This window comes from Tetrahymena thermophila (assembly GCF_000189635.1).
Source record: "Tetrahymena thermophila SB210 genomic scaffold scf_8254563, whole genome shotgun sequence".
NCBI classification, from domain to species: domain Eukaryota; phylum Ciliophora; class Oligohymenophorea; order Hymenostomatida; family Tetrahymenidae; genus Tetrahymena; species Tetrahymena thermophila.
The window spans coordinates 297,814-325,384 of NW_002476334.1; the positions used below are offsets into that span (position 1 = coordinate 297,814).

At 24.1% G+C, this 27,571-nt stretch overlaps 9 protein-coding genes across 9 annotated transcripts; 3 read left to right on the forward strand and 6 right to left on the reverse strand. All coding sequences in view use genetic code 6, as the record gives it.

Moving 5' to 3' along the window:
* Positions 1 to 469: 469 nt before the first annotated feature.
* On the reverse strand, positions 470 to 3,704 carry TTHERM_00600590 (hypothetical protein; the record flags this gene model as incomplete). Its single annotated transcript, XM_001032530.2, has 3 exons — positions 470 to 3,184; positions 3,286 to 3,641; positions 3,701 to 3,704. The coding sequence occupies 3 exons, from the start codon at positions 3,702 to 3,704 to the stop codon at positions 470 to 472; spliced, it is 3,075 nt and encodes a 1,024-aa protein (XP_001032530.2).
* Positions 3,705 to 4,169: 465 nt separating this feature from the next.
* TTHERM_00600600 (methyltransferase domain protein) lies at positions 4,170 to 5,445 on the reverse strand (the record flags this gene model as incomplete). Its single annotated transcript, XM_001032531.1, has 3 exons — positions 4,170 to 4,424; positions 4,475 to 5,023; positions 5,167 to 5,445. The coding sequence occupies 3 exons, from the start codon at positions 5,443 to 5,445 to the stop codon at positions 4,170 to 4,172; spliced, it is 1,083 nt and encodes a 360-aa protein (XP_001032531.1).
* Positions 5,446 to 6,468: 1,023 nt separating this feature from the next.
* Positions 6,469 to 8,909, reverse strand: TTHERM_00600610 (zinc finger, C2H2 type family protein; the record flags this gene model as incomplete). Its single annotated transcript, XM_001032532.4, has 2 exons — positions 7,890 to 8,909; positions 6,469 to 7,833 (listed from the first exon to the last, which is right to left on the reverse strand). Exons 1-2 carry the CDS (start codon positions 8,835 to 8,837, stop codon positions 6,469 to 6,471), a joined length of 2,313 nt encoding a protein of 770 aa, XP_001032532.4. The 5' UTR covers positions 8,838 to 8,909.
* Positions 8,910 to 9,803: 894 nt separating this feature from the next.
* On the forward strand, positions 9,804 to 14,099 carry TTHERM_00600620 (hypothetical protein; the record flags this gene model as incomplete). The annotated part of the gene is made up of 1 exon (XM_001032533.1): positions 9,804 to 14,099. The coding sequence occupies one exon, from the start codon at positions 9,804 to 9,806 to the stop codon at positions 14,097 to 14,099; it is 4,296 nt and encodes a 1,431-aa protein (XP_001032533.1).
* Positions 14,100 to 14,657: 558 nt separating this feature from the next.
* On the reverse strand, positions 14,658 to 18,377 carry TTHERM_00600630 (RNA recognition motif (RRM) superfamily protein; the record flags this gene model as incomplete). The annotated part of the gene is made up of 3 exons (XM_001032534.1): positions 14,658 to 15,329; positions 15,386 to 16,092; positions 16,934 to 18,377. The coding sequence occupies 3 exons, from the start codon at positions 18,375 to 18,377 to the stop codon at positions 14,658 to 14,660; spliced, it is 2,823 nt and encodes a 940-aa protein (XP_001032534.1).
* A 708-nt stretch (positions 18,378 to 19,085) lies between these two features.
* TTHERM_00600640 (hypothetical protein) lies at positions 19,086 to 19,583 on the forward strand (the record flags this gene model as incomplete). Its single annotated transcript, XM_001032535.2, has 2 exons — positions 19,086 to 19,404; positions 19,465 to 19,583. 2 exons carry the CDS (start codon positions 19,086 to 19,088, stop codon positions 19,581 to 19,583), a joined length of 438 nt encoding a protein of 145 aa, XP_001032535.2.
* Positions 19,584 to 20,966: 1,383 nt separating this feature from the next.
* On the reverse strand, positions 20,967 to 22,360 carry TTHERM_00600650 (lycopene biosynthesis-enhancing protein; the record flags this gene model as incomplete). Its single annotated transcript, XM_001032536.3, has 4 exons — positions 20,967 to 21,458; positions 21,608 to 21,927; positions 22,083 to 22,203; positions 22,301 to 22,360. The coding sequence occupies 4 exons, from the start codon at positions 22,358 to 22,360 to the stop codon at positions 20,967 to 20,969; spliced, it is 993 nt and encodes a 330-aa protein (XP_001032536.3).
* A 612-nt stretch (positions 22,361 to 22,972) lies between these two features.
* Positions 22,973 to 23,545, reverse strand: TTHERM_00600660 (esterase YqiA; the record flags this gene model as incomplete). The annotated part of the gene is made up of 1 exon (XM_001032537.1): positions 22,973 to 23,545. The coding sequence occupies one exon, from the start codon at positions 23,543 to 23,545 to the stop codon at positions 22,973 to 22,975; it is 573 nt and encodes a 190-aa protein (XP_001032537.1).
* Positions 23,546 to 26,164: 2,619 nt separating this feature from the next.
* On the forward strand, positions 26,165 to 27,556 carry TTHERM_00600670 (flavin containing family amine oxidase; the record flags this gene model as incomplete). The annotated part of the gene is made up of 1 exon (XM_001032538.1): positions 26,165 to 27,556. The coding sequence occupies one exon, from the start codon at positions 26,165 to 26,167 to the stop codon at positions 27,554 to 27,556; it is 1,392 nt and encodes a 463-aa protein (XP_001032538.1).
* Positions 27,557 to 27,571: the final 15 nt, after the last annotated feature.

Consider the following 27,571-nt stretch of genomic DNA (forward strand, 5'->3'; position numbering starts at 1 on the left):
GATTTAAAATTTTTTTGCAAAGATTAATGAATGAATGAACCTAACTTTTAAATTTTTTAATGGTATTTGTAATATTTTTACATTGGCTGAAATATAAAAAATAAAAGACAAGCATATAGTTTATTACTTTTTTTCTGAATATGATATCTTGAAGAATTATTACTTGAATGATAATTTATTCTGGTTTTTGAGGTATTTACTCTAAAAACAGTAATGTTTTTATAAAATTAGGTATTTTTATAAATATATTAAGAAAAATTTTTTCTCTAATGTTTCTGATGAAAACTTTGTCAATATTATTAAAAAATATTCATTAAATTTATTTATGTTTTGGGTACAGAGCTTACACTTTTTAGATATAACTGAGCCATTAAGAAAATGCTTATTTTTAGCAAAAATTATTTGTTTTTTATTTAATTTATACCATCCATTTGTTTGATTTTTTGTAAACTGCTTTTTTAAGTATCTTTCATAATTTTAATAAATTCTTTGTTTACTTCTCTTACAACTTTTCTGTTGCTGTTACTGATATGTTTTTATTGTATTTTTATGTATTAAATTGTATATGATTATTATTATTATTATTATGATTATTATTGTCTTGATTGCATTCTTATAATTCATTTTTCCAACCAATCAGATGAGAGCTGAAAGTTTTTATACTCTTATTTATTTAATGATTAATATTTTTGCTATTTAATATACTTTATTCTTAATAATCCAATAAATTATCGAAGAAATTACTCACTTTTGCTTTACAAGTAAAAGTTTCTCTATCAGCTTCTGTAACCTTTTCTCCAAATTCTTTTTTGAGATTTACTTTTTATCTGAAAAAATGCTTCATGAAATTATTTTGTTGGTATAGTTTATGTTAAGTATTGCTTTAATCTAACAAAGAGTTTGTTTGATTTATAAGAAACGATTAAACTAATATGGGGTTAGATTCTTATTACTATTGTTAATCTACTCTTTTATTTAATGAATTATTTTACAATCTTGTTCTCAACTGAGGAAACTATTTATTATTATCTCTGTTTTGCTCTATTTTTTATTTTTATTGAATATCCTTTAAAAAACCATAATTATCACTTTGACTTATACCTTCATATGTCTTTAAACTTATATTGCTTTATGTTTTTTCTGATAATTTTTTTGGTTCAATTTTACTTAAATTTTTAAGTAAATTCAAACCACCACGATTTTCATCATCTAATAGCCTTTCTTAACTTGATTCATTGTTATACTTATTTATGGTCTAAGATTAATTCTTACTGATTTTAATATTGAAAACCCTGTTATTCTAAGTATGGTTCAGAGAATTATGTTCACTAAATTTGTTTTAATTCAATTTGTTTCGAAAAGACTCTTGAGATGTTTGATTTACTTAATCTGTGTGATATTTTCTTTGATTTTAATTCTAAAAGGATATATATTATATTTTATAATTATCATAATTAACATCTTAAATGCTATTTTTATTTTATCTGGAGCCAACTGATGTTTCATGAAAGGAGGAAGAATTTATGGAGTTTTCATTTCTATTATATCTCTAAATCTCATTTTATTTTAAACTTTATGCTTATTTATTTTGCAATAATATTTTATCAAAGTTAGATCTATTTGTTAGCAATAAAGTACCATCAATTGAATTTTATTCTCCATCTTATATGCTAAAGTTCTCATTTATTAGCATACTCTTGTTAACTCTTTAGTTGATACTTGAATTTTAAAGTTAACTAAACCTGCCCTCTGAAAGATTCTGATTTTAGAAGCCTCTTCGCTTTTGATTGGCATATTTCTTAAGTAATTAATAATTTTCGTTCTTAGAAAAAGTTAATAAATTTTTCCTTTATTGATTATTGTTTTAAATTTATTTTAAATTCTAAGATTTTAATTTATTTAGATTTTGTTCTTCTTGCTCTTTATGTATGTTGTCTATTTCTTTAACAATTTAATCTATTTACTCGTTCTTCAGTGTATTTTAATCGAGTAAACCAAGCTTTTTTTTAAGTTAAATCAGCCTTTCTCCTCTAATTTTATTTTTTTCCATTTTTATAATCAATTCTTCATCTAAATCTTAATAATTTTGGTTAGATGCATTACTTCTACTTAAAAAAATGTTATTTGTCTAACTCAGCTCAATTTTTCTAAATTTTTTATTATCGTTACTTAAGTTTTATGTTTTAGAATGGCTTAAATTTTCTTTGAAGTAAATATTCTCACTGCTTGAGGAAGAAAGTAGCTATTATTCGTCATTCTAAGATTATAATTTATTTTAGAAAACTATACTTTGCCTTTATTTCTTTTTTTACTTTTCTTCCATTATAGAATCAAGCATAACTTGTATAGAATCGCTTATCAATTATTTTTCATCTTTTAAATTCATCTTCTCTGTTCTTTAAACTTTTTCTTTTATATCTGAAAGCTTGTAAGGATAAATAAAACTTTATGCTCTAGATATTTATTCTATTTTTTAATTAGAGGTTTAAATAGAATTTTAATTTGATTGAGTGTGAGATTTTAGTCTTTGTGGAGAGAGTAAATTCTATGAATAGTTACTTTATGATTTTTCCATAGAATTTTTAGAAATACTTTCATTTGGAAAGTAAATAGAACTTAATTTTTTTTTTATTGGAGAAGGATAACCAACGTTGCTAGGATTAAGACCTTCGTTTTAATCAATACTTCTCCTTTTCTAGCTTACATCGATACTTAAGCTTTTGTTCGATTAATTATTTTTTAGAAAAATACTTTTAGTTAAAGATTTAGAATTTTAAAGTACTGGAGAATTGCATTCAGAAGTTTCATCTTCATCTAAGTTCTAAAAATAGAGAGCTTTGATTCTTTAATCGCATTCTATAAAATGTTATTTCTTCTTATTTTATAATTTAATTCTTTGTTAAAAAAACTATTTCTTTAATAGCTCACTTGTTAATTATTTTTATTAAAATTAAATTCGATTTTCTATACTTTCTTATTTTGATTATTTCTTTTTATGAGAACCATTTTTTTATTTAAATATCTCAGGTTAATCTTCATTATTTTCATTTAACTTTAATGAAACTGGATTTTCTCTATCTTTAAGCTTTTTGTTTATTGCTTTTATTTAATTCTCTATCTTATTGAATTTGAGCAAATCATGGTTGTTTTTTTTCATGTCAAAAACTTTCTGGTATTACTTTACCTTTTTAGTCAATTAATTGCAAAAATAGTTATCGTTTTTATTAAATAACCTTCAATATGAGTTAATTAAATCTATGTTAAAATAAATAAACAATAAATTACTTCTTCATCCATTAACGGAATATCAAAAAGCTAGGAATCTAATGAAACCGCTTCTTTTCCTGTATACATTTTTGCTTCTTTTACACGCTACTTCCCTATTAAAGTCTGCACAGATTGAAAAACTGGAGTCAGTATAGGAGTTTAATCTTTATTCTACATTAACATTCTTTGATTATTTATTTCATCTACAGCTAATCTAATTTTCTCTATATTATGATAAAATCTATTTTAAATATTGTCCATCAAAGTTTTTCTTTTGATTCTACCCTTTTATAACCCACCATCACTATCATACTCTTAAAAATTTCTAATATAGCTTAGATTATTAACTAGATTTATTTAATTATCCAATTCATCTTTTTTAGTATTAAGTTATAAGATAATTTTAATATTTATTTTAAAATAGAAATAATACTCATAGATTTAAATATCTGAGATCCTTCCTTTTACAGTTCTAAATTTCAATTATTACTTATTCTGTGAGATAACTAACACACTAATTTCACAAGCTAAATAATAAGTAAATTATTTATTTTATTTAGTAGAGTAAAGCAAATCTCTTAATATTTTAATTTATCAATATAATTTGATATGAGCTTAAATTTTTACAACAATAATAATAATTATTTGAAGTGTTAATTGTTGTTACTGATTGTCAATAATAAATATTAATTATTTTTTTATTATAAATAATATCTATCTTTTTATTTAACAAAAATAACAAACAAACAACTATTTTTTTGTTAATAATCAATAAATATGGTTATTAATTCAAAACAAAGAATAAAAATTTAACTATAACTTATTTTTTAACTATTCTTTATAACTAAATATAATTACTAACTAAAATAAATAACTATTTTTTATATCTTTGATATAGAATTTCAGTTTAACTTCAATTCTTCAAACTTTTGTTCATTACCAATTTCTAAATTTTTACATTCTCTTTCATCTTATTGTTTATCTTTTGTTTCAAAACTTTCTAATTTAAGTTCATTTATTTCTTCTTCTTTGCTTTAATCATCTGTATTTTATTGACTGCTTAACTATTTATCTTCGCATTCCTCTTAACTATCTTCCCCTTCTTCTAATTATTTCTCTTCATCACTTTATGAATCCTCATCACCAGAATCCTAATCCTAAATAAAATTAAAAACTTTTTTAAATTATAACAAGACATTTAAAGTACCTTAGAAGCGCCATACAACTTCAATGCTTCTTTTTCTTCTTCAATTAACTCGAGAATAACTTCTTCGTAATTATTTTCATATTTTTACTATGCATTTGGACCTTTCTTAAGTATGTAGGCATAATGAGGGTTCTATTTTTATCCGCTTCCATCTTGGGCATCTAAGGCATTTAGAAAATAGAAACAAATCAGAATTATAAATTTTAGAATTGTATTTAGATAATATTTGATATATTAAAACTCAAAATTTTTTATGGCTTTATATTAATTTTAGAAATCTTGTTTAGAGGTACCTTTAGGTGGTAATGCCTTAACGGTATATGTAAAGTCGATATGGTTCCTTTCAAAATGGAAGGTCCTATTATAAGGTTCGCCATAGCTCACAATTAAGTAAACGCCATTAGGCTTAAGCACTCTTTATACTTCTGACATCATCTTTGCAACATTTAAATAACTGTAATCTCCACACAAAAGAGCATCAATAGTAGACTTATCTATAACAAAATCAAATTTCTCATCTTCATATTTAAGCTCTGTACAGTCCATAACCTATTTTAAAGTTAAATAAAAGAGTTATATGATAACTCACTATTTAAAGCATATCAGCTTTTTATAGCATATGTATTCAATCTAAAAGTCTATCTTGAAAATTTTAAAACGGAAATCCAATTTAATTAAAATTATGATTATACTTCGTAAATCAGTTCTGGTCTATTGCCTTTTCTACTATCCATCTATTTTATGCATTCTTCTGATATATCTATATTATAAATATTTTTGTATCCATCATCATACATCTCTTCTTAAATAACACTATTGCCACATCCTAAATTTAGAATTATTCCGTCTTTTTAACAGCTCTCATTGATGATTTCTTTTAAATCCTAGTAGTTCTCTAGCCATTCAAATACTGTATTCTTTTGCTTTTTATAACGCTTTTCCCAGTAATTTTTAGTTCCGTAATTTGGCATTTCTATTTTTTTAATGTTACTATTCCTATTACTATGTACTTGATAATTATTCAATTTAATTGGGTCTATAAAAATTTATCAATTTTTAATTTCAAAAGATTAATTTGAAGTAATATTTGCTTGGCTAAGAAATAATTAAGTTTTCTATTCAATTTGTTAAAATACTTTAGTTTTAGCTTTTAAAATTAGTTATAATGAATAAATCAATTAGAACCTACTAGACTGTAAAAAATGCATATCATATCTTAATCAAAATTTATTAAATTGCACTGTAAATAATTAAATAAATAAATAAACCAGATTGTTTTTAAAATTATTTTTAAATAATAATCCCTATTATAAAAATAAAGCAAATCCATCCCATATATAATTTAATGCATATTGAATTTAATTAGAATTGATGATTTAATTAAAGAATAAATTTTTTATTAGTCTTCAATTAATTATATAGAGAATATTTTGTTACTTCTTTGCAAAATAATTTTTCTAATTTTAGTGAAATACATTAAAAATTTTACTTGATTGATAAAAAATAAATCAGAATTTTCCTCTACCAAAGTAGATTATTTTTTTAGAAATTTAGTTCTAAAGATATGTTTTGAAAAGTCTTGAGACATGTAACAAATAGAATGATAGATAACTTTTATCTTAATTTACTTTAATCAAAAAAATTTTTTGTAAAAGTAATTTTTAATGGTTTTAGAATTTTATTTGTTTAATTTGCCAAACCATGAATTAAAAATGTTTGAATACTAATCATATATGCTTATAATTCAATAAAGTATTACGTAATAAGTGAATCAATAAAAAAGGAAAATTTTATTAATATCAATAATATTACTAAATTTTAATATAAAATATCAATAAAAAGCAAAATTTAATAAAAGCTATGCGTTTAACTGTGATAGCTATGAAATTATATATATTTTATTGATATTTGTCTATTTATTGATTAATAATAATGCTTAATTTAAGCTTTTAAATGTGATTTTGAGGTAGTGCTCCATTTTACTTAATTTTACATCAAAATCTATTAATTTATTTAGGATTGTATCTTTGTTAATAGGCTGATCTTAACTAATCAAATTGCATTTAATCAAGGTCTTAAATGTCTTTTTTCTCTGATCCAGAATTATCCAATTCAAAATTTAAATTATTTTTTATAAAATGCTTCTTCATTTCTTCAATATCTACTTAATCATTTATCAGTTCTAGTTCATCATCGCTTTGTTATGGACTTTAATTTCTTTCATCTTTCAATTTATTCATCTGTATAACTTCATCAATTAAACGCTCATTTCTAATTTTATCTTATTCAAGTGAAGAGAAATTGTTAATAATCTTATTTGTTTCAAATGGATAATTGTATTTCTTTTTTCTATTATCATCAATTAAATCTCTACGAGCTACAGCTTATTTGTATTGTTTATCTTTTTCAATTTGATATTTTTCTTAGGCGGTCATTAATTTTTCTTTAAATTGTATTTCAGCTTATTTAAATATCTCATGCTTATTAGTTGGTTACAGCACTCCTTCTTCATAAGACTCTTCTAATAAATCAGAATCATAGTCACTCTCTAGATCTCCTATATGCATCATTTTATTTTTCTTTTTAATAATACTTTACGTAGTAATAACTTCATCTTCTGATTTATATTTTTCTTTAAATTATTTTTTCAAATCTCTTTTTGATGCTGAACTTTCATTTTATGTCATAAGCTGAGACATTTAAACTTATGTATTCGTCTATTATGATTGTTGTGTGTTATAATATTATTCCAAAGGATTTCGAGAGTTTCTATTCAAAAAGAAATTCTCTTTATTCTCATCTTCCTCTACTAATTCCAAAAAAAAATCATCTTTCTTTTTATAGTTATTTTAACTTGATTGTCTTTACTAACCTCTAAATTAATTCATGTAAGGATTGCCAAATGAAGGCTCTTTACTCAATTATAACTCTTCAGGCCTCATCTAAGATCCAAAATATTCTTCTTCATTTCTACTTAGTTCTAATTATTTTGTTTGTGTATTATGTATACTCTTCAAATATTCCTAATATTCTTTTTCTTTAGCTAATCTTTCGCTCTCCAATTTCTTCTAATCCATTTCTATTTCCTTTAATCTTTTATTTTATTGCTACTGCTCTTCTATTAAATTTTACTATTTAGTTTGCATTTAGGCAAACATTTCTTCGAATCCACCAAAGACATTGTTCATCTTGGAAATGCTACTTAATAAATGCTTCTAATTTTCTTAAAGTTCATCGTTAGTGCTTGTATTGAACTCATTTCTTAACTCTTCTTCTCTCTTTCTTTTCTATAACTCTTAATTTTTTTCAAAAAGAATCTTTAGTTGCTATTACATTTTTTCTTCAACTTCCTTAGCAACCTAAATGATATATATTATCATAACTTATAACAATCAAATAATATATAATTAATTACCTTTTATGCTAATAATTCATTTTATTCTTACAAATGTCTCTCTTCTCTGCGTGTCATAAGCCTCATAGGATTGCCGAAATCTTCAATTACCTTTTAATCTTCTTTTATCTTTTCAATTTTATCTTTATGAGCTGAGCGAATATGAGTCTTTATATCCTCTTTATTTTCAAACAGCTTGGTACAGTATGTGCACTTAAATTTTCCTTACTTTTAACTCTGCTGCTTTAGTTCGTTGATCTACCATTAAAGTGTTTTAATTTATTCATATAATTTAGTTTTTTTTTCTGCATGTGCTTTTTTAATATCGTCTATCTTTTGACTTGCATCTAAATGTTCTCTATACTTAGTATAGAGTTTTTCTCCTTTTGTTTATTCTTCCTACTATTAAACTCCATAATTTAATATGGCCTATTACCATAAGCGAAATATTTTGTTAAAGTTTTCATAACCCATATTTTCAACAGTCTTTACATCAAATTCAGCAAATGCTATATTTTTAAGCATTTTTTGTGCGCTGGTTAAATCTTAAGTATATTCTATTTAATCAATATTAATATTCTCTAACATATTTAAATTTAGCTTTTCTAGGCATCTGCGGTATGCAAACGGCTTGTAGTGAAGCTTAGACATAAATAATACAGAACTTTCTCTTAAAATGCTATTATTATTTGTTAATATCTCTAATCTTCTAGGTGTTGTCATGGGCTATTAATTTAATTTACTTGCAAGTATATTTGATTACGAATATTAAAGTAAGTCATTGCCCGATTCTGAATATGGATACAAAGAGTTACGGTTATTAATTTAATTTTTTTGACTTGCGTTATTTTAGAATTCTTATTAATTTAGCGTTCCCTTCATAAAAGGTTTAAAGCCAGCTGTTTCTTTAAACTGCTAACTCTCGTTTGTATTCAGTCTTTCAGAATTCTTTCCTTTTTAACTAAACATTTGCAATTAAAAAATTGATATTTTTTAACAATTCTAAAGTTTTGATTAATTGCCTTTTTATGAATTGATTGATGATAATAATAATAAAGCAATTAGTAGATTCAAAATTTACTTTAAAAAATTAAAAGATAATGAATGAAAATTTGTAGATAGATCAATAATTTATCATTATGATATTTATATATTTTAAATTTAAAAAAAATAATACCCACAAAATTAATAACAAAGATAGTATCAGATAGATAGAAAAAAATATTCATTCATAAAGTGCTCATTAATTATTAATAACAAAATCCCAATCAAAAAAACATTTTTGTATAAAATTTTATTAAAGTATTTAAAATTCAATTAGTTTTTGTCAACTTATTTACACAATAATTATTTAATTCTTCACTTTTATAAAATGCCATCGTTTAGTTTGAAATTTATTTTGAAAATGTTTATTAAAATAAATTATTTTTATCAATCATTTTTATTTTAAACATGAAATGATGAAAAGTATGATTCTAAAATTTTTAAAAGCAACTTATCAATAGGAATTTTCTTTATCAAATAAAAACAATAAGGATAAAAGGAAAGGTCTAATACATCTAATTTTATTTATTTAGTAAGTAAGTAAGGCTAAGAAAAAATAGAAGTTCTTTTCTCATTTTAGTTAGATACTTAGTGCTAATAATTTGAAGTAATAATCTATTTTTATGATTAAATTATCAGTATTTTGATAATAAATTTTATAGTTTGCTGACTGAACTCCTGGTTTTAATATATATTTATATAAATAGCTATCTTAACCATCCGTAATAGCATTCTAAAAAATTAATAATAATTACTTTTAAATTGATAATAAAATAGTATTTATTTCATTAGCATAGAATTAATTGTAATAAAGCGTATAATTACACATTCAGATAGCTATAGTAAATTCTTTTTACAAGTATCTTTAAGTTTGATTGGTTTGCTCGCTCAATGAATCAATCACAAGCTTCTTAGCTAGTTATGGATTCCTTTGATAAATGCAATTAATTATTAAAAGAATTGATTTAATTTGGGCCTCCTTCAAATCCTTTTGATTGCTGCTGCAAAATTCTGCCTTCTAAAAATACTTAAGATTTAACTCAAATAAGTAAAGTTAGTATAAGAAGCACTCAAGAAATCGTAGATGATCTATCTTAAGCTATTCTTGACATCTTGCATAGAGTTAATTCAATTGAATAAAAAGCATAGTAAGAAGTTATAGAGGCTAATGTTTTAATTGACATGATGATAAATCATAATGTAGGCAATTTTCAATAAGCGATTTATTAGAAAAAGCAAAAATATGAAGTTGAAAAAGACAAAGAAATTATTTTTTAATTAAACGAATAATTAAAGAAAGAATAATGCTTGAATGCTGAGGCTGGACAGACACTAATAAAAATGGAAAATCAGTATAAAAGTATGTAGCGCAAAATGGAAATTTACTTTAAAAGAAGAATTGAAAGCATTTAGTCTCAGATTAAAAATATACAAAATTCTTATATCAATAAAAAAGAAGTAGACTTCTAAGGTATATTTAAAAGATTGGATAAATTGAGAAGACGAAGACCTTGGAGAGATCATGGTTTAGATTTGTTATTAGAGGAGGATAAAAAAAATTTATAATTGCGTTTTGTCGAAGGAGGTGAAGATGGCACTTCTACGCCTTTCTCTAACTATTCAGGGATTCTCACTACTGATTATTAACTTCCAATAGACTCATAACTTGAAAAAGATCTCAATTAAGGTGGATATCTCGAAGATTTAATATTTAATTCCTCTTCATTCAACCATTAAAATTATAGTTCGTCAATGGCTTCTCAAACACATAAGAGGTAGACAAGACCTAATTATAAGTCTTAAAACTAAACTATCTTACGCAAGTTTTATGATGATATTGTGTTAGCATAGAAAAATTAGCCTGATAAAGAAAATAAAATAGAAATAAAGTTAAGTAAAAATAATTTACATGTAGAAAAAAGCAATATCTAATCTAACCCATTCTTACTGGACTAATCTTAGCGTCCTTCAACTATATTAGCACTATAATCTTCATACAATTAAGAGATTTTAAAAGAATTAGATAATGAAAATGACATTGATGAAGAATAAAACTCTCTAAACATATCAGCAAAAGAAGAAATTCTGCTAAAAGCATATGAAATAGAGTAAATAGCCAATAGTTTCGTTATTATAGAGCCAAAACATGTAGTCTTAGAAGATATATTTAAACTTATTGATAGCGTAGACTGTAATCTGTAAAAAACTCTACAAGAATCTAATTAACTGGAAGATATATTGAATGATATATCTTGTTTAGAAGCGAAAAACAAAGATTATTAAAATGAGCAAATTGGTAAAAGAAGGAAGAGTAAAAGAAGGTAAGAAATGGAGGGATTGAATCAAGTGTAGATGGTTAATAATAGCTGTTTAAAAAATTAGCAACTGAATCTTTCTGCTCTTTTAGAAGATGAAATCGAACCTTTAGAAGAAGTTTAAAAAAAACAAAAGATGATAGATAACTCTAAATTTAGTTAATTTTTTGTTGATGTTAGCGAAATCAAGGCAAATATATCTTAAAGCAAGCCTAGTTTTTCACAATAAAACTCTGTCAATACTCCTGCTCATCTTAACTATAATAATATAAAAATTGATGCCAGTAATTTGAGCAACTTAGGAAATTTCAATAATTATTTATAGAATAATTTTATATAAAGAGGTAATTACGTACCTACTTAAGAGGATGAAATTTTAATTATTGACAACAGTTCATAAGCTGCTAAGTAAAATGAAGGATCATCTAATAAAATTCACAGAGGCTCTAAAGGCACACCTGTTTCCCCTAATCTTTTAATCAACGGTATCATTAATGGAGACCTTGCTTGCATTAGCATTTATGATGACCGTACTGTCAAAAATGCTGCAATTTAATAATAAAATCTTAATCTAAATGGAAATGAAAACAATAACAATTTTATTTTACCTTAATTCGATGAAAGCAAAATTAGTAAAGTGTTTTCAAGCGCAAATAACTCATTCGAATATAATAATGATTCAAAAAATAACCAGAAGAGATTATTTGCACAAAAAACTAAGAGTTCAAAATTCAAGGATTTTTCTAAAGAGTTTTTAAGCAACAGTGATATCCTCAACTAGTCTTCGTTTAAATAGGAAAAATCACTAAATTGTGTTTCATTGTAATAAATTCCTGACAAGCAACTTCAGATGGATTAAAATGACAATCAAAATAGTACAAATTAAGAGTTGAATGCAGAATAATTTAACTTAGAGTAAAGTGAAAATTTTATTAAAAGAGAAATAGTTCCTATTATAAAAATGAACTAATAGAACAGGATTCCTTCTCCAAATATTAGTTTTTTGCTTGGAGATCAAATAAACATGAGTGAAATAAGAAAGAAAAATAACTAGGATGACGATATTTAACAAATTTCTACAATTAATGATGGATTTGCAAATAATATACAAATATTGTCTCGCGATGAAAAACTATTTAACGATAGTAAAAATAATTTAAGCGAATTTTTAGATTAATTTAATTCAAACAATGAAAATCACAAAAATAATATTAATGTTTAAATGAATTGTGCTAATTTGGCTATCACAAATGGTGAGCATTAGGAAGAAGCTAAGAGACATTATACCAACGTTTTAGACCATCTATCAAGCATCAGTGACTAAGAATTTAATGAATAAAACTCTTTAAAGAGTCCACTTAAAGAAACAGTTCACCTTAGATTCGATATTTTTGATAACAAATAACCTATTAACTTCATAGATCTTTTTAATTGCAAAAATGATGAAATTGAGTAAGAGTTTCACTTAGAAGGAAATCAAAATACTATAAGCAACAGAAGTAATTAAGAATAAGGTAAAGTGATATCTATTACTCCTGAATAAGATAATGAGCAAACAACATAGAGGTAATTGCAATCAAACCAAATATCTGCAACAAAGTTAAAGTGTAGCTATTCCGTTTCTCCTTCAAATAAGTAAATACCATTAAAGAGATTTGTATCAGTCCATGAAAAATCTAATTCTAATTATGATGTGCATGAATTTGAAAAGTAAACATCCTTATAAAATTTATTTACTGAAAACAATAGCATTATAAAGCTTTTAAAGCACCAAATATAAGCTGATATGATTGCAGCAGCTGGTTTCAAAAAAGAAAGAGAGGCAGAAATTTAAAAAATTAACACTCCGAAAGAAACACAAAAGCTTACGATTCAAAAAATATTTTCATCAGCAACTTCTGCATCTTCTCCTATTTAATAACTTAAAAAAAATAATTCTGTACCCTTCCTTGAAGACGATAGCTAAAACTTAGCTCAGTATTAAAAAAAGTAAGACTCTAGCCCTCTAAAGAGACTAATAAAAAATAATCTATATTTCAAGAATGGCATATATTCTCGTCCAACAGAACTAAATTACTTACATAAGCCTGCTGAGTTAGCAAAATCATTACAATCTCAATCACCAACTTTTGAAAAAAAGATTAAATAAGATTCACCTTAAACTCCAAATAAAATTCTGCCTATTAAATTAGAAAAAGATCAAGAAACATAAAATAACTGTATTTAGTATTCTTCGATCAAAGAATAAAATTCATCTTCATAAAAATTATTAGAAAATAGCTAAAATTCAGAACAGAAAAATTCTTTAAAATACATGTAGAAATACCCTTCAAATTATGAAGGTTCATATCACCAATACATTAGAAAGTCGTTTAATTAAAGTAGTTCTGAAACTAAATTTTCTGAGGAGAAACAAAAAATTTTACATATTATATAAAAAAAATTAGATATAGCTTAAACTCGTGAATTTCATCCAAACATACAGTAATTAAATGAGTATAAATAAAGTAAAATATTAATGGGAAATCCTTTTCACAGAAGACAAAGAAATGGGTTTAATGATTAACAGTCTGCTATATCTTTTTCTCAAAGATCCTCTATGTAATCATTAAGTAATATACCTATTACAACAAATCAAAGTAGTTGCTAAAATTTAGCATAACCAAACAATTAAGAACTACCTCTTAATCTCAAAGAAAAATTACTGTAAAATTATTCTGAATCCGTCGTTGAAGCAGCCAAAAGAAAACTCACAAATAGCCCATCTAGAAAGCTGCTAACTTAAATGAAATCTTACAAAGTAAAAGATTCACCTCTTCTTTAGGCAATTTAAAAACTTAAATAACAATCCTCTATTGAATAGCAAAACTGAGTTTTGCATTGATTTTTTGAATGAAAATTGTAGTTATATATTTCAAACAAAAGAAAACAAACATCAATCATCTCATAATTTAAAAATTTTTTGTACAGAGTAAAAATAATTTTCCAAAACTCTTAAAGACTAATATTTAATAAATATATATATAAATATATAAAAATATAAATAATATTTGTTTACCTACATAAATAATTGTAGTAACTTAATTATAAAGATAAAATAAAAATATATTGATAGATAGATATATATATAACTAAATGTTTCAACTCTATAAATGAAGATATAATTACTGACAAACTTATATGTATATATAAATAAATATAAAACTAATGCTTAAGAATTAAGAAGCATTTTTTTAATAATATAATTTATTTTGAAAAATGGAAGATATTTAATTTCTTTTTGTTAATTTCAAAGGGTAATTAATTAATTGATTGATTGATTGATTGATCATTTGGTAATTAATTAAAATTTTAACTTATCATTTTTATTCATTATTAATATTTTATATTTAAATAAATAAAGATATTGAGATTCAAAGATTTTCTTTGCTCAATACAAACTCTTCAACATGCTATCCATAAGTGAGGGATTATCTATTAAGTCAGAAATATCAGTTTTTGGATCATCTTTTTACATATTTATTTTGTTTGGATCATAAATATTTTCTTCTTAGTATTAGTTGTCTTCATCATGTTCATATCTGTGTTGTTATTAACCTTTTTTACCATTATATTTTGATGTATCTTGTAAGATAGATGTAGGATCATAAATCATATTATCTTCTTCGTCATCCTCATGTGAATCATTCAAAGCAGCTTTTTATCTTGCTTACAATTTTTCATCATACTTTCCTTCTTTCTTTGATAAATTCCCTCTGATAGAGTCTTGGTTGTGACATAGAGCTAAAATATTTCCTTCTTTGAGTTGAGGGTAGAATTTTAAGGCTTACTCATTAGATGGGAACATATAAATTATAAGATTTTTAGTGTGAATTACACCAGCTTAATTAGGGTTGCTATTCAAAAATGTTTTAACATCTTTGAAAGGTTTCTTTTCTGTTTCGTTTGAAGGTCTAAATATAAGTACTGAATAAGGGGGATATCTCAAGGGCTCAGAAAGCTAACATTTAGTAGTCATCACGAGATTATAAGTATCAAGATCTAATTAGCCTTGGCTTTAGATTACTTTTGCATCCATACCACATCTACCCTTTTTATTAATCTGTTAAAAGATTTTTAAATAAATTTAGTTTATTAAAGTTTTGAAAAAATAATTACTGAAATGAAACCAGACCAAATGAAATTTTCATCATCGTCGTCTTCTACAAGTAATTCTGCATCTTACTCATCCGGATTATAACCTTAATCCTAGCTTGTATTTAAAGAACTTTGCTTGAATTAATTATAAGTACGTTTTTAATTTATTTCAGCATCTTTTTCAGGAGAAAACTATCTTCCTTTGGACTAAAGTTACTTTTAAATTCGAATACCAGCTATATCTGATAAAGCATTATTAGCGTTTTCATTTATATTAATAGGTTTTCTAGCTAAAGGCTTTTACTAAATGAAAGTAGTTGTTGGTGCTTACCCAGGTAATACAGTAGGTTTGATTTTTTCTTTGAGTTTTAAATTGTTTTCTTTAACAAACTTTTCAGAATTGAGCAAAATTGCAAATTCACATTTAGGATGCATCTTATCATGATCTTCTCTCATATGTTTGAAAGCAAATTTAGCATCTTTTAAATCCTAGAATTCTACTAAAACACTGGAAGTTTATTTAGGATCTTCACTTCTCTTCAAAGTAACGTTTAATACTGTTCCGTAGTCACTGGCAATTTTTTAGATGACACTTTTTTTCACTTTGAAACCATAAGGGAAACTGATATACAAAACAGGAGATAAATTTTCATCTCTCATATAATCTTCGTGATCACCAATGATATTTTTTCTTCTAGAAGGATCAGAGTATGTTAATTTTACTTAATCTATATTTTAATTTATATTTTATAATAGTTAAATTATATTTTTATAATTTAAATTAAATTCATCCAACAATTGGTTGTGTGTGTTATTTGATTTTAGGTAAATTATTTTTTATTTTTGTAACTATGGATTTTCATATTGATTAATTAATTAATAAATATCACACTTAAAGTTTTATTATTTTATTAATATTTTACTTAAGAAAATTATCACATTTCTGTTATTTAATTTTACAAATCATGTTTGTTTGTTATCTTTTTATAAAGTCTTTTTAACAAATTTGATTTAAATTTCATTTAGTTTTATTTAAAAATTTTTGAAAGTAAAATTCTAATGTAAAATTTTTATTTTTGTTGATGATATTTTTTATCTTTTGTAAAACTTTATATAAATGATCTTTTTTAAATTTAGTATTTATTAGATTTTATTATTCATAAATGATTCCCCCGTTTGTCTTTATTTTTTTGTTTATTTATTTATTTATTTATTTATTTATGGTTTGATATTCCCCAATATTTTTCTTTTGATTGTCTTTTAAATTTCAGATAAGAGTTTTATTTATTATTATAATTATTATTATTATTATTATTTCTTTTTTATAGATTTATGATTTACTTTCTTATTATTTTTAATTTATTTTATTACGCGCGAATTTTAGATTTGATTTATTTTTTCTTTTCTTTTTAATTTCTTATCTTTATATTTTTTGAATTTTATTTTGATTTTTTAATAGGGATTTTTATTTAGGATAGATAGATATTGAAATGGTGAAAAAATCAAATTTGTTTGAATTTTTCAGATTCATAAAAATAAAATAATATGTTATGAAGAATAAATATTTACCTGTCTCAAGAAGTTCTGCAATTTTTTCCTTATTTGTAAAAGCTAAATAAGCAGTTTAAACCATAAAAAATTTTATAAATGCAAAAGAGTCTTTGCCTCTATCAAAGAACTCTACCTCTTCTATACCTCCAAAGAAGTCTTCAATAATTTCTCTAATATAAGGCTTGCACTTTTCATCTATGTTGCTCACCCAGATTTCTCTAACTAAGATAGTTTAGTTAATTTAAGTTTTATGGTTGGAAAGAACTTCTCCTAAGTTATTATGACCATTTGCATTATTATCATTGAAATTACTGATATTTTAAAGAATTTTTTCCCCATTAGATGATTCATACTAGTTTTGGCTAAAGTTGGTGCCTGCAGATTTTTCATATCTTGGATTTGGATGTTGGTTTTGTATGTTAGGATTTTATTAATATTTATTAAATGGCTTTTTGAAATGAGGTGGATTTCCTGCAGGATTATTATATTTGCTTGTGCCTGTATATGGAGGATTAGGATTTTAACCATCTTATTCGAAAAGTGTTGATCTTTGATACTGCATAACTGTGTTCTTTGACTTAGCTAATGATACTGTCCAATTAGGTTAGGGAGAAACATCATTAGTTGCTCTGAAAGCGTCTTCGTACTTCTCAAAAATAACATAAGCATAGTTTTACCCATTTCTGTGGAATACTTTTAAATCATTGATCTTTCCATAAGGATCAAAATAGTGGTGAATTTCTTCTTAGCTCACAGTGGGTTCAATATTATTTATAAATATCTTTGTACCTTCAATATGAATACCACCTGCTGACTTTTCTCCTTAGGGGAATGTATTTGAATGACCATGATATTGTTATCCTTGCTATTGCGAATTTTGGTTGTTAAATTGGTTCTAATGATGAGCATTAAAAGCGCCTGGAGGTTTTTAACCTTGATATTTTGCTCCTTGTGAAAAGTTTCTTTCATTAGGAATATAGTTTTATCCTTAATAGCCAGTTTGCTAGCCTTGATATCTGTTGTAATTAGATACTCTTTAACCTTGATAACCATTAGTGTGACTTTAAGCAGCTTAGTTATAAGATTATGGATTATTATACTATCTATGACTACCTTGGGTACCTTCATAGTTATTTTTATAGTAAGGCTTTTAAGAACTCTAAAATCCTGCACCCTATTATTGCTACTTATAGATTTATCTACTTTGATACATCTAGTTAAGTTATTCATGAGGGTCGTTCACATTCTAGAATTCAAAATGCTCTGGCTCAGGAGAATCCTCAAGATAATGAAGATTCTACTCATCTTGTGTAAGATAATTGCTGTTGTAGGTATTTTTTTATTTATGCATTTAATTGTAAGGATCAGCATTCTATTACTAAAAGTATGCTAGAGATTGACTGTTTTTCAAGCCTTCCAATGCGGCAGATAAGCTTTTGAAAGTTTCTTCGCCTTAACTCATTTTTTAGCACTATTTTAATATTGAGATATACAAGTGTTTGTTTTAGAATAAAAATTTAGTTTTTAGCTACCTCTTTAACTCTTTTTTTTTTTGAAATATAGAAATTCAACTACTTGATTTGTTTTTGTATTATATTTATATTATCTCTAATGATTTAATTTCCTTGTTTTTAAGCTTAACTTTAGATTAAATAATATTGAATATTATTATGAAATTTAATCTAAACTCCCTCATAATATAAAACATTTAATTAATAAATTTCTCTATAGAAATCTAATTAATGCTCATGAATATAAAATTTTACCTCCTTATTTATTTTTATATAATCTCTATAATATTTAAGCATAATCTCTATCTGTAATTTAAAAAAATATCTGTCTACAATATTTTTATTATTTAAATTTGAATTTGTAAAGTTATTCAACTTTTAAATTATAAAACAAAAAAAATTTAGTATAAATTACAAACTCAGAATTCCTTTTTTTTAAATATTTAAGATGAAACAAATCCCTATAAATAATTAAGTATCAAGAATATATCATTTATTATTAAAATTTGGAAAGATACAAAATACTAAATTAATATTTTGATTTATGAAAATAATTAGTTTCTAAATCTTATAATTAATTAATTTTACAAAGATTTAATACCAAAAAAACTAAAAAAAAACATCTAAATAAACAAAAAATCAAAAATAATTTCCCTACAATGAAAGATTTTTACAAATAATTGATTTTTATTTTCCTTCCCTTATACGTAATAGATTCACATGCTTTTCTCCGTATTCCCGTTACCCTTCCCGCAGTTTTTAAGCAAGTAGTTACTAAGTATGCAAAAATAATCGAAAGCATATTTACACTACCCAAGAGAATACATAAAAAATAGAAATCAATTATTTTTGAGGAAAAAAATCTTTCATTATTATAGTTATTGGGGTGGCAGATCTATCTTTAGGGAAAAAATGAGATAGCTAAACCATACCCTCGGCAGGCGAAATTGAGCATAAATCAGCAATTTAAAATTGTCTGTAGTTCAAAAAAATAATTCTATATTAACCATATATAATTAGTATTTTTTTAAAAATTAGCATACAGTTCATCTCTAGAAATGCCTTCACAACATCTCGTGCTCTAAGAAAAATAAATAAAGAAATAAATAAATTAATTAAAAAATAAAAATAAAAAATATTAAATTATAAAAAAATGAAAAAATGAAAAACTTATGAAATAAAATACATTAAAAAATAAAATACAATAAACAAACATTAAATGAAATAAAAATAAAATATAAACAACATTTATAAGCATTTAATAAAAAAAAGGATTGCTTGAATTAAAATAAAATTAAAATGCATTTTTGTGAAAGAAATGAGCACTGTAGAATAAATAAATAAATTTTCAATTTTTAATTTTTGGTGGTAAAAGAATTATTTGAATTTATTTTTTTGAAATGCAAATATACGAATCGTTCCTTTATTTAATCTTATTTGATTTAGAGCAAAGCTATTTTTTTAATTAAAAATAAAAATTTTTCTAATAAATATTTATTGACTATTTAATTATCTCATGAAATTTGTTCTAAGTAGGTTCATTCAAGAAAAAATTTTCTTTTCTTTAGTTTATTATATTATAAAAATCTTAACTCTTATCTTATTTTACAAATTAGTTTTTTTTAGATGTAAATTTGAAAATAAAAAAGTATATTTAGTTTAATGTAATAACTTTTGATGAATAATATTTATAAACTTCTTTCTAATTAGGTATAAATTTTTGATATAACCTTTGTAAAGAAATTAATTCTTTTCATTTTTTTCAGTAAAATTTTTATTTAATTATATTAAGGTTAATTAATGCGAATTTCTATTCTTAATTCCTTATTTATGAATTTAATGTTTTTATTTAAAAAATAAATGGAACATTTTTTTTACAACTCTCCTCCTTTGTTAGTAAAACTAATCAAAAGATAATATTTATTTCATTCGAAAAAATAAATTATGAGTATGTTAAATTCAAAAAAATTTATTTCAGGCTTTACAATAAATTGTTTGATATTCATTCTTCATGCTTTTTTTGACAAATCAGAATTTTTATTTTGATTTAGTTTTGAATTGAAAATATAAACCGTATAATCTACATTCATAAAAAAATTAGATTATTTCAAGTATAACTTTTTAATTTTATAACATTTTTAATTTTTAATATTTTAGTTTTCTAAAAACAAATTGTTTAAACATTATCTGAAAAATAAGTAAGTAAATTTTTTCAAACTCCATTTTCAATAATTATATATATATATTTCTATTTTTCAACTATAAAAAATAAATATATTAAATAGATTCCAATCATCTAAAAAAATAATCCTACCTATTATATATTTATTTATTTATTTTCTAAAATAAATATAGTGCATAACTTTTAAAGAAATAACTGAATTTTTGATAGTAAAATTAAATATGATGAACTTATAATATTAAGCAATAAAATAAACATTAAGGCAGATAGATAAATAGATATAGAGCATTTCATAAATATCTAATAATATTATTTATCAATATACTTCTACTTATTTTGTATTAATATAAAACATTTTTCATTATTATTCGTGATGATGGTGTTATTCGTGATTTTCGTTGTTGTTTTCTCTAGGTCTTCTGTTGTTGTTGTTTCTATTATATTAACCTCTAGGTCTTCTTTCACCATCGAAATTTTCATGCTTCTTTTCACCAATTGTATCAAGCTTAATGGAGTTACCTTAGACGATTTGATCAATAATGTTAACTAAGTGACCAGCTCCATCGAAAGTAGTAGAAAATTTGGTGAAACCGTTAAACATCATAGCAGGAGCAGTGACTATTTTATTTTCGAAATCGACTTAGAATCTATCGGCATTTCTTTGGAAATGTTGAGCACCTAATGTTTCAGCAGCATTGATAGCTTCACTATGAGGCCAGTATTTATTAGGGGTGTCTTGGTTATCAACTCTACCCATGGTGATTTTAGGTTTTTCGTTTTGTAAAACCTTAGCTAAAATTAAAGGACTAATGCACATAGCACCAATAGGCTTCTTTTGGCTGTGGAATTCCTATTTTTTAACAAATGTAATTTAGAATTTTATGTCAATGCTTTTATTATCTAATTTAAATCCTTAGATATTATGAATGAGCTTATATTATATATTTTTAATAGCCATAACTTTAGGCTAATATAAAGAGAATTTATATGTAAAATTACCCTAAGGACTCTTTCGACTTCAGAGTTAACTGTGAAGTTAGTACCATTAACAGCGTAATCAGAAAGATTCTTAGCAGCACCGAAACCACCGGGAAGGAGGACAGCTTGATAGTCTTCACCCTTAAGTTAAGTGATATCCTTGACCTCTCCTCTAGCAATTCTAGCAGATTCAACTAAAACGTTTCTAGTTTCAGTGGTAGTTTCACCAGTAATGTGATTAACAACGTGCAATTGGTCTTAGTTAGGAGCGAAACATTAGAAGGAAACATGACTCTTATTCAAGTGAACCATCAAAGAAACAACTTCAGTAACTTCAGAACCTATATAAAATTGAAATATACTTAGATGTTAGCTTTTACATTCATTTTTTATAAAAAATAGTATTTCTGCATTCTGTTTGTTTATTTATTTATTATTTGATATACTTTTCTCTTGTCAAAATATCGTTAAACCTAAAAGAAATAAAGTATTCTACCATCATAAACACCACAACCGGAAAGGATGATAGCAACCTTTTTGAATCTGGGCTTTTGGACTCTTTAAGGTCTGTTTTCGTTGTGATTGAAAGAAGATTCAGTTTCATTGAATTCAGAGAACTATTAAATAATTAAATAAAATAAGATAAATTATAATTTGAATAAATAATCTTAAAAATAGGATTTTTCAAGTGAAAATTAAAACAAAGATATTTACTCTGAAGAAAGGAGTAGTCTTGGCGAGATTTTATAATTTTAAAATATGTCTGGCGATCATTTCTTGAATATTTTACTTTTTTAAAGGGTATCTATCTATCTGCTTTTTAAAACGAGAGAATAATTTATTTTTTAGTGTTTAATTAATTTATATTAATTAGGGAGATTGATTTAAATTTTGTTCTAAAAGTTTCTTAATACTTCTTGATTTATTTATTAAATGTATAATGGCACTTCATATCTAAAAAAGAAAGATATTTTATTAATTATATATAAACAAACAAGCAAATAAATTAAATTAAAAGGATTTTTAGATACAATCAGATGAGTTCTTTGATTTTAATTTATATTCTTTTTTTGTTTTGTTCAAAAATTTTAATCGTTTCTCAAAAAATACCATAAATTAAAATTTAATTATATCTTCAAAAAGATAAATATACTTTGTTTATAAATGACAACTTGAAATATTAAACAGTTTATAACATAGAATCAATCATGTAGGCTTAATTCTTACATAAGCATGATACTGAATCAGTGTTTATACAAAATTAATATAAAATGAAGTGAAAGAAAAAGATTTCATCAATTAGACATTTGATTTTATATTTTAATAGCTATCAGTACTTACTAATTTCATTTATAAATTATTGACAATTCTTTTTAATAATAAATTTCAATTTTACAAGAAATTTTATATCACATCCAATTTCTAGGGAAGTATTTTATATTCATGATCACCACCTTCGTAAATATCTTTATGAGCCTATGGCAATTTTTGTAAAGCAACGCGATAATCCAAAATTTCATCTTATGTTGTTAGCATCAACAAATACTTGGTTTAGTCTTTTATATTTTTAACTTCATATTGATGTAAAGAATCTGTATGATTTGTATTCCATTCATACAAAGATTAATCATAAAATGATTTATTCATTCCAATATAGTTTTTTGCAGTTAAGTATGGCTAAATAGAAGGATTTATCAAAATAGTTTTTAAGTTATACTTTTCACCTATATAAATTGAATAAAATCCTCCAAGTGAACTTCCAACTAAAACAGGATCATATTCCTTCTTATCCATATACTAAATAAACTATTCTAAATTATGAATCGCTAAATTTGGAATTTAAGGTAAAGAAAGGGAAGCAACATTTTAAAAACGGGAACGTAGGATTTATCCCTTGTTTGAAAAACCACTACCCCCAAATCCGTGAACATAGATTAATAATTATTTTTTGATTGCCATTTTCCTCTACAAATTTCTGATATTTAAAAAAATTTAATTTAATTTTATAAATGCGTTTAAAGTTATATTAGTTTTCAATATTAATATCTTTTATTGTTAGATAAATATCTCAAAAAATAAAATGCAAATAAAATCTAGAAAACATATTTATTTCTATTTAAATATGTATTTTAATTAAATTAATTTTAAAATAATTTAATAATATTTTCAGCTCTTGCTAATTAATATAGAAGTTTAAAAATAATTAAGAAAACTTACATTCACTTGCTTCTAATTTAAGAATATAATTAATTGTAAATCTTGAATAAAATGAAATATCCTTCCATAATTTCTTAAAGAAGTATAAATTTAATTAAATATATTTCAGTAGACTCTTATTACTTAAAATACAAATTTAAAAATCTGAGGATAAAAAAATAAGAAGAGTTGTCTGAATTGATGTAAATAATTGTAAACAATAATTTTTTTAATCTTAGAAGTAATATTTAAAAACCGAATAAAATTGGTCTTAACTTTACTTTTATATTAAAAAAGATTAATTTTTTAGAATTGGTTTCTTTATACTTACAAAAAATTAAACTTTGTAAAAGATTTGAAATTAATTGTAAGCAAAGAATTTTGCTTTTGGTGCAAAATATGATTAATAAATAATTTTTTATTATTATATTATTTCATAAGATGGAATTTTTAAGATTTTCAAAATATAAATTTATTTATTTTTACTAAAGATAATTACTTAAAGTAGAAATAACATATTTTTATTTCAGATTTTTAAAATCTAACAAATAAGTTTTGTTTTATTCTTTTTAATAGAATAAAATAAAACTTTGATTAAACAATTTAAATAAAAAAAAAATCAAAAATGTTGATTGAATTATTAACGAATAAAATACTATAAATTTATTCCCTTTAATAGATTTTAAATTATTTTCTATTAATTAAAAAATATGTCTTAATTAAAATAATTTAATAAAATTTTTTAAATAATAAGTCTAAATGAGTATAAAAAGAAATTGTTTCTTAAACTTAGATAAATAATCAATTTGTAAAGTAATATTAATTCATTTATTTATTTTTGAGTATAATTGGTTGTAATTAAAAAATTAGAATCTTTCTATTAATCTTATTATTTTCACCGTACAAAATTTTAGATTATTTTAAATAAGATTTCTTGAATGAGGTTACTAAATTTATTGTTGTGTAATTTCTTTCGTATTAGATGAAATCATCCTTAATTTCGCAAATACCAAAAAAACATAGATTACACAACATAAAGTATCAAGATAATTTAAAAATAAAAGTGTAATCTGTAATGCCATATTAAAAAAGGCTTTTGTATTTTTTTTAGAAATATTTTTTAAAAAATTTATTTTTTTCAATAGTGACGATGCAATTTCAATATTTTTTATCTTCTACTCAAAATTATATTTCTATTCATTAAATTATTCAATAGGTAAAAAACATCAGACAGCAACTAAAGTGTAAAAATGTAGATTTTTAAATCACAAATAAATTGCCATTGGGCAATACCAAAATAAAATATTTAAAATCTCCATATATATGTGCATACAATACATTTTGTATCAAATTTTAAGGCTGATTTTGAAAAAAATTTTAATTCGTTTTATCGTTATTTCTTTTTTAAGAGTTTTTGAGTAATTGTTTACTTTTTAAAAATTGTTGTTTATTATTATTATTATCTGTTTAGATGTTAGTATAAATTTAAAAACTGTATCTCATCGGTATTGAAGAAAAAAAGCTAAACTCATTAAACAAACGGTGAAATAAAAATAAACTCATCTCAAAGAATGAAATGATCTATGAAGGATATTCTTAACAACAGAAAAAACTTAGTTTTACCTTAGGATACATCTATTTTATAGAGGATTAACTTGTTATAGTAAATTTAATAACTGTGATGTAAAAACAACTTTTATAATAATCTAAATCGTATTATTTGCGTGGAGAAATTTCAAACAAAACAGATCTTAAAAATAATTTGCATGAGAAGTTCAAAGTTAAGCATCAGTAAAACCTTAAAAAGTTTTACAATTTAGTTGAGTTTTTTAGATTTTCTAATTTTGGCTGAATTTATAAATATTTAAATCTCATATAATCTGTGTAAAGAGAAAAAACATGTAGACATTTTTAAAACTTCTTGTTCTATTTTAATTTGTTTCAAACTCTTGGGTTTAGAACAAAAAAATATATGATTAAATATTTTTTTTAGCTTTTTTGATAAATTATACTGGATTTTTATTGAAAAATCATTCAACTTTTGATCATCCTACCTTAAATTTTGAATGAAAAGCATCTTTGAGTATATTTAAACTAAAATATTTTATCGATTTAGCTCAAAAAAGAGTAATTATTGAAATTAGCTAAATATTGCATCATGTGGAAATTTTTTCACTCAAATAATGATCAAACAAAATTTCAATCAATCAATTAATTCTTTGCTTTTAGTTTTTGAAATTACCTTTAAAAAACAAACCTAATCTCTTTTCGTCTATAATTAATTTAATCAAAAAAAAAATAAAGCTTTCCGAAAAGGGGGGGATAAATTGTGTACTACTGCTGTTGTTGCCTAATATAGAAAAGACGCCGCCATTACGTGAGATGAGTACCAAACGGAAATCTGTTTTAATTATTGGTGCTGGTATATCTGGTTTAGCTGCTGCTCATTCTTTGCATGAGAATGGATTTGATGTTCAAATTTTTGAAGCTCGAAAGGAGTTTGGAGGAAGAATACGTAAGGATGATTCATTTGCTGGGTTCACCCTCGAGGTAGGCGGCGAGGAAATCCACAAAGTGAACAGTCCTTATTACCATCTAGCCCTGAAAATGGGAGCTGATCTTAAACCTGATGACACACTCAATCATTACTTTGAAGACATTGAAAAAGAAGAACTCATTGATAGAGAAGAATTTTTAAACAAGTACAATGACTAATACTTCTACAATGAAGTTGTTTAAAATAGAGACATCTAAGACGACTCTCAGTCACTCTAAAATTTCTTTACCAAAAAGGGACTAAAATCTCAATTTTACCAGTGGTACGAAGCTTTCTGGGGTATTGAAAACGGAGGTTCTCTGAATGAAATTTCTGTAAAAGCATACGGAGATTACGAAAGTGGTAGAAAGAGTGATCATGACTTAAATTTCATATTGATGAACACTTCTCACTATGAGATCATTGAAAAAGCTTTTGAATCTGTATTACCTTTCATTCATTACTCTACTCCTATCACTGAAATCAACTACTTTGGTGAAAAAGAACACCCATTATAAAGAGACGAAGATGATGAAGATGAAGATAATGACGAAGATGACTGTAAAGGAAAGGATTTCAATAGAGTTATCATTTTCGATAAGTAGGGAAATAGATACGAAGGAGACTATATCATTGTCACAGTTCCTATTTCTTAGTTGTAAAATAAAACAATTCGCTTTAATCCAGAATTACCACCTTAAAAGTAAGATGCTATTCGTCGTATGAAGCTCGGAAGAGGAGGTAAAATCCATTTCAAATTTAAGAATAGATTCTGGCCTGATAATGCAAGGACAATCTTTTTAAGATCTAAAATCAGTTTCTTGTGGAATCAATACCACGAATAGAAAGATACTGATGAAATTCAAACTAATGTCTTGGCTGGTCTTTTAGCTGGTGATATTATGGATGAAATGCAAGATCCTGAAAAAAGGTAGGCTCTTATTGATGAAGTTTTAGAAAAAATGACTCGTGTCTTCAAATACCCAAATGCAAAGGAAGAATTATTAGATGTTATGTGGAATGATTTTACTAATTTTGAATACATCTAAGGTAACTACTCAATGCCAACTTTAAATATTGGTAGCTCTCGCTATATTTATTAATAGCCAGTTGATAACATACTATTCTTTGCTGGAGAAGCTTCTCATACTACCGATTCGATGACAATTCATGGTGCTTATGAGACAGGTTTGCGTGACGCATAGCGCATCATCGATCTTCAGAAGGAAAAGAAGTGAAAAAATTGTTCAATA